This window comes from Brienomyrus brachyistius, unplaced genomic scaffold, assembly GCF_023856365.1.
Source record: "Brienomyrus brachyistius isolate T26 unplaced genomic scaffold, BBRACH_0.4 scaffold153, whole genome shotgun sequence".
In the NCBI taxonomy this organism is placed as follows: domain Eukaryota; kingdom Metazoa; phylum Chordata; class Actinopteri; order Osteoglossiformes; family Mormyridae; genus Brienomyrus; species Brienomyrus brachyistius.
In genome coordinates this window covers 218,877-226,762 of record NW_026042428.1, presented here as the reverse complement: position 1 = coordinate 226,762, position 7,886 = coordinate 218,877, and the positions used below count along the sequence as shown (strand labels likewise).

General features: G+C 48.7%; 1 protein-coding gene across 1 annotated transcript; it reads left to right on the top strand.

The window, feature by feature from the left end:
• The first annotated feature begins 639 nt into the window (after positions 1-639).
• On the top strand, positions 640-7,194 carry gtf2b (general transcription factor IIB). Its single transcript, XM_049005142.1, is given in 9 exon segments — positions 640-712; positions 1,838-1,944; positions 5,420-5,511; positions 5,513-5,554; positions 5,685-5,831; positions 5,921-6,050; positions 6,154-6,435; positions 6,702-6,808; positions 6,810-7,194. Coding segments are annotated over 9 exon segments (951 nt in total). The 5' UTR covers positions 640-695; the 3' UTR covers positions 6,837-7,194.
• The last annotated feature ends 692 nt before the right edge of the window (positions 7,195-7,886 follow it).

Genomic DNA, 7,886 nt, shown 5'->3' with positions numbered 1-7,886 from the left:
CTAGTTAATATTAAGAATATTTCAGGAAATGCCCTTTACAGAGGCCAGCCCAGATGTTTCTCTACGGTTACTTATTTGAGTACCGTTTGTAAGTAAGATGCTGTAGGCCTAATCAATAATTAATTTAAATTGCTTTTCTCTTGTTTGCCAATTTGCGAAGTGTTTTCTTTATGTTCTTCGTATAACGTTTCCCCCACATCGAAGAATGAATCAGCAAATATAACATCCAAAAGGACTATATGCTATACTAGTTTTTACGCTATACTAGTTACACTGTTTTTTTAATAACTGCTGTTAAAACCTCCATACTAATGACCTCCATACATACTCTGGTTTTTGACACGTGTATTTATTTAGCTGATGCTTTTGTGAAAATCGACGTACTAGTGAGGATCAAAGAGCAGAATCTGCCAGGTTAAGTTCCTTGCTCAAGAGACGAACGGTGAAGTCACTCTGAAATTACCCTAGATGTTGTTACAAGATGTAACTTCTTTAAAAAAATAAAATCGGCGCCTTAAGGAATGATGCTGAAAAGTACGTAAATATTAGCTGAATTTTCCTTTGTGACTTTCCGTACGGATTGTGCCTTTCGATGCCCCGTAGACGATGGAGCACGTGACGCTGGCAAAGCTATATATACATGTAGACGTCGCTGCTGTTAACAGCTACTGCTAGTAACTTCGCGAGCAGGCAATATGGCGTCGACGAGCCGGTAGGTGGTTTCCCCCCCTTCACGAATATCCGTCTTTTATAATGCGTCATTTCTCCAACATTCACCCATCTGTGTAGTCGGGTGCTTATTGTTCTGTAGCCTCTTCGCGAGCTCTCTGTCCGGTGGAACAGCCCCCTGATTGCCGGATGTCGGGCTTCGGCGATAAACAGGCGGACACTTTGTGTCCCGCTCGCTCAATCACAGGTGTCATGGAGCCGCGGCCCGTTTGCGGCTCCCCGGCGCGATGCCGTGTGGCTCCGGCTTGCTGGCCGGCGCTCCGTGACCCCCCGTGGCGCCTCTCCACTTGCTTTGTTAGACATTTTTAAGCGACACTGTCATCCCGGACGTACCGCGGCGTATTCACCGGCGTACATATAGAGATTTTCGGGGCCGACTGGGACGGTGCGGGCTCCGGGGCGGCTGGCACACGGGCAACACGGCACACGGGCAGCCCACAGTGGAGCTGCTGTTCGCTGGTCTGTCCCCTGTTTCCCGTCTCGGCTTCCGTGGTTCTCCCCCATCTGCCGCCGATACTTGGCCGGGTTCCCTTTCGGTTCCGTTTCTCCTTTTCCTTGGCGGACTTACGGCTGACCTGTGCGCCCCAGTGCCGCTCCGCCGTGTCAACCGGATTGTTTGCGGTAGAACTCAACAAGTGTTTAAATGTCTGCGATAATAAAACAAAGGAGAAGCCAATGACGCCCAGCAGCTGAAACAGACAAATGCCCGGTCTAAATATAGCAGGAGGCTGCTGGTGAGCTGCGCTTTTTGTGCTTTGTGATTCACAGGTTTAAGGTGTGGCGTGTCTGTCTGTTATTCCCTATGAGACCTGTGGTGTCGGTAACGTCGTTAAAGGTCGTTTAATCATTTCACGCCTAGGTTTACCTTTAGCATGACGTTACTTAGAAAAATGTAAAATTATCCTCAATCATTAAATTTAAAAGCCCTTAGTCTATTAACAGAGGCTTAACTATTTACAGTTGCACAGCAGAGAGAGAAATCCCTCACCGAACAGAAAATATTTCTCTAAGGGACTTCATGGCAAACTCCCTCTATTTACTCGCTCTTTAGCACATGAGTCACGACTGCTTTCTCCAGCTGATGCTAAAACCCCTTCTCCTTTCACAGTGGAGACCCCCTTCCCAAGGTGCAGTGCCCCAACCACCCCGATGCCCTGCTGGTGGAGGACTACCGAGCGGGAGACATGATCTGCCCCGAGTGTGGCCTCGTTGTGGGTATGTGGTCTTCGGAACAGACGCGCTCCCCCAGGGCCAGCCCTACATATGGCTGTCCGACTTGTCTCTTGGTCAGACTAACCTGCTGAGAGAAATTAATTAGAAAGGCTTTTAACGATGCTGCTGTGCGGCTCGACACCGATTTCACTACGTCACTCTGTCCGTTTTTTAAAAATGCCGCGCCTTATGCTTTTCCTGCCACTTTCCTGGGTACGAACATGTCGTGCCGCTGATAAATGCCCTCACGGGTCATAGGGGGGTCCATGTATCAGTCTGCGACTCAGGGAGCCGCTGTCTGTCTAATGCAGAATAGCGTTAACCCGTTGTCGTATGTGTTTGGGGCGGTGTCTTTGTTGTCAGGGGGTTTGTAAACGTGTGTGATTTGGCAGGGTGGGGGTCTTTTCTGTCTGGTTGTGGTTAGGTTTAAAATTTAATGAGACGGCATGACAAAAAGGGCCTGATTTGTGACTGCTGCCATCATCTGGGTGGTTCTGGCACAAATGTAGGACGCAAGAACAAAGATGGCGCTGGGGGGGTGCCTGTCGGTACAGGGTCGGGCTCCTTGCTGTCTATTATTAGAGGAGGATCTATTATTTGTATTGTGGGTCAATCGTGGAATCGCCCCGCCCTGTTCAGCGGCAGCGGAGGCTGCACTTCAAGCGAGACGTTGACTCTAGATGTTTAGTTTTCTTTTATTCCGATGGGAGTCCACAAAGATTTCAAAGAAATCGTCCAATGGGAAGTCCTTATTGTAATTAAAACTTTTCATCCCGTTTTGCAAATAATTTTTGTATTTTTTTTGTGGAGTTAGGCAAACATTGCTAGTTGTTGAAATAATTAGGTGTTCTTTAAGATATTAACCAAGCTTAGGATTAACATGTTAATTCCTTAAACATGGAAATACTGCACATCTGCTTTTTGTGAAAGTAGTACTTGTTTTCGTAAGATTCAAATGTGTTCTTGAGTCAGTCACCAGTGAGTCGCCCGCTGGTGGCGATAGAGAGGCATTTTTTTTAATTTCTCTTCCGTCTCCACCTGTTTCCCGTATCTTTCCCTGGTGTTAAAAGTGAACCTGGGTTCCCACGGAGTCCCGTGATCCTTGGGCTGTTGTAATGCTCTGTCAGAGTGATTAGTTATTTTAGCTTGCCTTGTTACATTAAACATTGTAAAATGATCTCATGAACATTAAAGTATATGTATTAATAGTAACGCTGCCTTCAGCTAGCTAGATGGGGTTGGTGTTTTCTGTCTGAGTGGCGAGATGCAAGTCACGTGACGTTAGATATGTTGTGGATTCAGATCATCTCTGTTTTCCGTCAGCTAAATATTGATTGTGTCTGAATGGGGATGGCTTGTGTTCTGTACTATTAGGGATCCGTCATCAGTATAGCACAGAGTTTCAGCACCAGGCATCTTTGGACCTGAATTATTGTTCTGAGAAGGTAGACTGGTGTGTTTTTTTAGAAGACTTATTCTGGACATCAGCTAAATATTGTTAGCGGTATTCATGTTACCAGCAGTATCCTTTTATGTGCGCGATATCAGTGGGACGTCAGTGTTTTTCCAGGTGCTGTTAGCCAAAACTATAAGTCAAGGAAAAGTATGATCTTATAGTTGGCTGCAGAGTGGGGGGGGGGGAGATGTGCTTCTGCACATCTGATGCATGATGAGTAGTCATCCTTCCAGCAGGGGGCAACAGCAAAGAACAAGCTGGGTTTTCAGAGGTCTGGCTCGTGTGTGGGCCGCTGATCTGCGCACGATGAGGCAGTGATCTGTGAGTTCCTGCTTTGCATTACCCGACACGTGCCTCACTTCTGGGGTGTGCCAGCGGATCCATTCAGAAGAGCTAACTGCTTAGTCACCCTTATCCTTTCAGCCTTTATATAGGGCGTTTCTCTGTGTAGTTGCCTTAAAGAGCTTAAATGAGGGAAATGGTCAAAACAATGTAGGAGAGGAACAAACTTCTGCAGTAGAAAGAACTCTACAGAGGTCAAAGGTCAGCTGGCTGCCCAGACCCCTTCAGTGCTAACAATGTATGTGTCAAAAACAGGTGTGTGTTGGGGGGGGGGGTGCTTCTGTTTAGCCTGCTGCTAGCACAATTGCTGGTGAGTTGGTCTGTCCAGTAGATTCTAGTTAGTGATGTCATCATTGACCAGTCACAGACCAATATGGTGGTGGGGGGGATGGTCAGAGTTGGATCTTCTCAGGCTGGGGGGGTTTATGTCACCAAGACACCCATTATAATCCGTATGTGGGAAGAGGTTGGCCTTCCGTTCACACACTGCAGGCGGCAGCTTATTTGACGCCCGGAGAGCAGTGCTTGGGGGCAGTACCATGCTTGGGGGCGGTACATTCCTCGGGGTACCTCAGTGGTACTTTGCTGGTTGGGGATTTGAACTGGCAATCTTTCGATTTACAAGTGCACGTCCCTCACCATTAGGCCACCACTTAAATCTGTGCCCTGTGCTCCATACAATTTCCTTTCCGTGTGCAGAAATTTGAGGAACAGGCTGAAATTGTTGAATGGTCTAGTCTGTCATTCCCTAGATGGCCACATGGTGGCCACATCAGGCTGGGGAATTAGCTCCAGATCTCGCAAGTGCTACTTTGACATTCAGTGACTTGTTTGGTTTTCAACGTTCCATTTTTAGGCATTTTAATATTGTTTTCAGCATGTTTGCAAATGTACAAAATGTGTTCTGAAGAAGGCTGGCAGCGAATCCTATCGTGAAAATAGTTGGTGAGAGCTGGTGTTCAGGTAGTAAACATGTCCATGACGAGACGTGCAAAGAGGTCTTTTTGTTAAGGAAGTGGACTGATTTTATTATTTGTAAATTAGATGCTTAGCTCCATTTTTTTTCGACACAGCCACTTAATTTACATAAATTACCCATAATCCTTAAGCTGTCTGCTGTGGTCGTTCTCGTTTTACAAGTTACCTGTACACAACTGAGAGGCGCCCCCTAGCTGGTTACCCCTTGTGTTATGATCTCTATTGACCCTGCAGACACAAGTGCAATTCCCGGTATGACCAGTAGGGGTCAGGAATCTGCCCAGGGTGTATTTCATTACAGGACCCACCCTCCCCCTCACTCTGAGGAAATGACTCATAGTTTAAATTTGGAAGGTCGGTCTTGACAACGTGAGGAATTGCATCACCCGCGCCCCCAACAGGCCCCCGCTTTGGCGCGGCATGATGCGATCACTCACATTCCGTTCAGGGCCCCAGTAATTACCATCTCAGATCCAGTGCCTGGACCCTCGAAAGCAGCAGTGTGTCGAGTCTAAGTCCGGCTGCCGATTTATTTCCCAGAGTCCGTTGTCTGGCAGCACTTCTACTAGTCTGTTTGAGCAGAAGCCCCCCTCCCCACGTTTCAGCTCGAGTAAGGCTCCTAACGCTCATTTGCTCCTGGGACTGTTTCACCCTGCTTTTGCATAAATGAGAAGTGATTGTGATGGTCCCGGTTCCCCGCAGGGGACCGCGTCATCGACGTTGGGTCAGAGTGGAGGACCTTCAGCAACGAGAAGGCCACAAAAGACCCGTCCCGAGTGGGCGATGCGCAGAACCCCGCTGCTCAATGGCGGGGACCTCACCACCATGATCAGCAAGGTACCGGAACCAGGGTGCAAAACACCAGCGCGTAACCCCTGAGCCCACTGGTGGTTTTTGGGCCTGCCTTCTGTAATCACCAGCTAATTTCACCGATTCACATCGGGATGATCGATTTATCGCCATGCAGGGAACAGGTGCGGCCAGCTTCGACGAGTTCGGCAATTCCAAGTATCAGAACCGCCGGACCATGAGCAGCTCGGATCGGGCCATGTTGAACGCCTTCAAGGAGATCAGCACCATGGCCGACAGGATCAACCTACCCCGCAACATCATCGTGAGTGTCCGCCTGCAGCCCACCAGACCGGCACGTCCTTTCACACGGCGTTTCTGACGGAAATGCTCCTTTTCCGTAATTCCCTCCAGGACCGAACAAATAACCTGTTTAAGCAAGTTTATGAGCAGAAGAGCCTGAAAGGCAGGAGCAACGACGCCATCGCCTCGGCCTGCCTCTACATCGCCTGCCGACAGGAGGGGGTCCCGCGAACCTTCAAAGGTGCGTTCAAGCGTCTCCTGACCGCTGAAGACATTCTTCTCTGTCCCTTTTAGAAGGTGTTTGCCACAAACGTTCCCCTTTCTGATGGCGTGTCCTCCCACAGAGATCTGTGCCGTGTCTCGGATCTCCAAGAAGGAGATCGGCCGGTGCTTCAAGCTCATCCTGAAGGCGCTGGAGACGAGCGTGGACCTCATCACGACCGGCGACTTCATGTCTCGCTTCTGCTCTAACCTGGGGCTGCCCAAGCAGGTGCAGATGGCGGCCACCTACATCGCCCGCAAGGCCGTGGAGCTGGACCTGGTGCCCGGCCGCAGCCCCATCTCCGTGGCAGCAGCCGCCATCTACATGGCCTCCCAGGCGTCTGCTGAAAAGAAGACCCAGAAAGGCAAGCCCCCCCCCCCCCCCCCCCAACACCAACCCTAACTCCACCCACATGACACCAGCTGTGCTCCTGGTTACATTTGGTTCCATATGGGGAAGTATGCAGGCAAGACTACTTCAGGGTGGCAATTGGTTCAAGACCCATGGATCTTATTCTTGAACACCCCCCCCCCATGTTGCTAGATATCTGTCCCAGATCTTTTGCAGATGGATCAAGTCATTGGTTTTTGTTAATGACAATAAAAATAACATGTTTCTCTCCCCCCTCAGAAATCGGAGACATCGCTGGAGTGGCAGATGTCACCATCCGACAGTCCTATAGGCTGATATACCCCCGAGCTGCCGACCTCTTTCCCCCAGACTTCAAGTTCGACACCCCCCGTCGATAAGTTGCCCGCGCTGTGATATGTTTTCCCTTTTTTTTTTTTTGTATTTTTAGGAGTTTTTTAAGAAATTCAATTTCTAAGAAACTTAACTTTTGTTTTGCTGGTGAAATTCAAATCTTTGTAAAGAAGTTTCCGGGTGTACAAGTGTACAGAATGCATTCCGAAGCTTTAACGAACTCGTCTCCTAAATCTCGTTAGTGTACATACTGTATATATGTCCGATTCGCAACTATAATTGGTGATTGCAGTTAGGCTGGTTTCATACTGTATTTACACTTTCTTTTTGTAGGAAATGAGCAAGTTATATTTTGTTAGTTGTATGCAATATACTTAGTAAATTTAAAAAAAATAATAAACAGGCTTTCCAACAAGCACTATTTCCCTGCCTGGTGAGTCATCTGTGGGGCAGGGAGGGGGGCATCCCAAAGGGAGACAGCATAACTCTCTCTTCTTGTGGCTCATGCTACAGTCCAACTGACCTTTCCGCTTGCCGGTAAATTCCGTAAATTCCCCCATTGTTATGAAATACGCAGGGAATGTTGGGGGCTTCATGTTGGGGGCAGGGTGTGGCTCACTGGATTGAAGGGCCCAATGGTGGGACTTTGTTCCCGCACTGTGACCCCCCCCCCCCCCCCCCCAAGCCTGCTCCAATATAAGCGTCTCATGGAGCTGGTCCCCATGGCAATGCAAAATGTATCATCGTTCAAGTATTCCAGTGCTGGGGGGAGGGGGGTCCCCATCTGTGTCCCTCCCACTCCTCGGCTACCGATGTATAAATTAGTCAAACTTATGCACGCACCTTGGCCACGCCCCCTGGTTGGACAAGTCTAACAGGTAAAATTTCCTTTTTCCAGAAACTGGAACATTTTCACCTGAGGGCTGTGCTTTGGCTTTAAATAAAAGCCAGTCACGCGGAGCTCAGCTACTGCCTCAGTGTGACATGATCAAGTCCAAACAAGGTGCCTACCTACACACACACACACACACGGGACGTCATCCCCCCACCAGGCAACTCCGACCTTAATATTCTTACACTCCAGTGTTTAAGTTTCTGATTCTGAAGCTAATT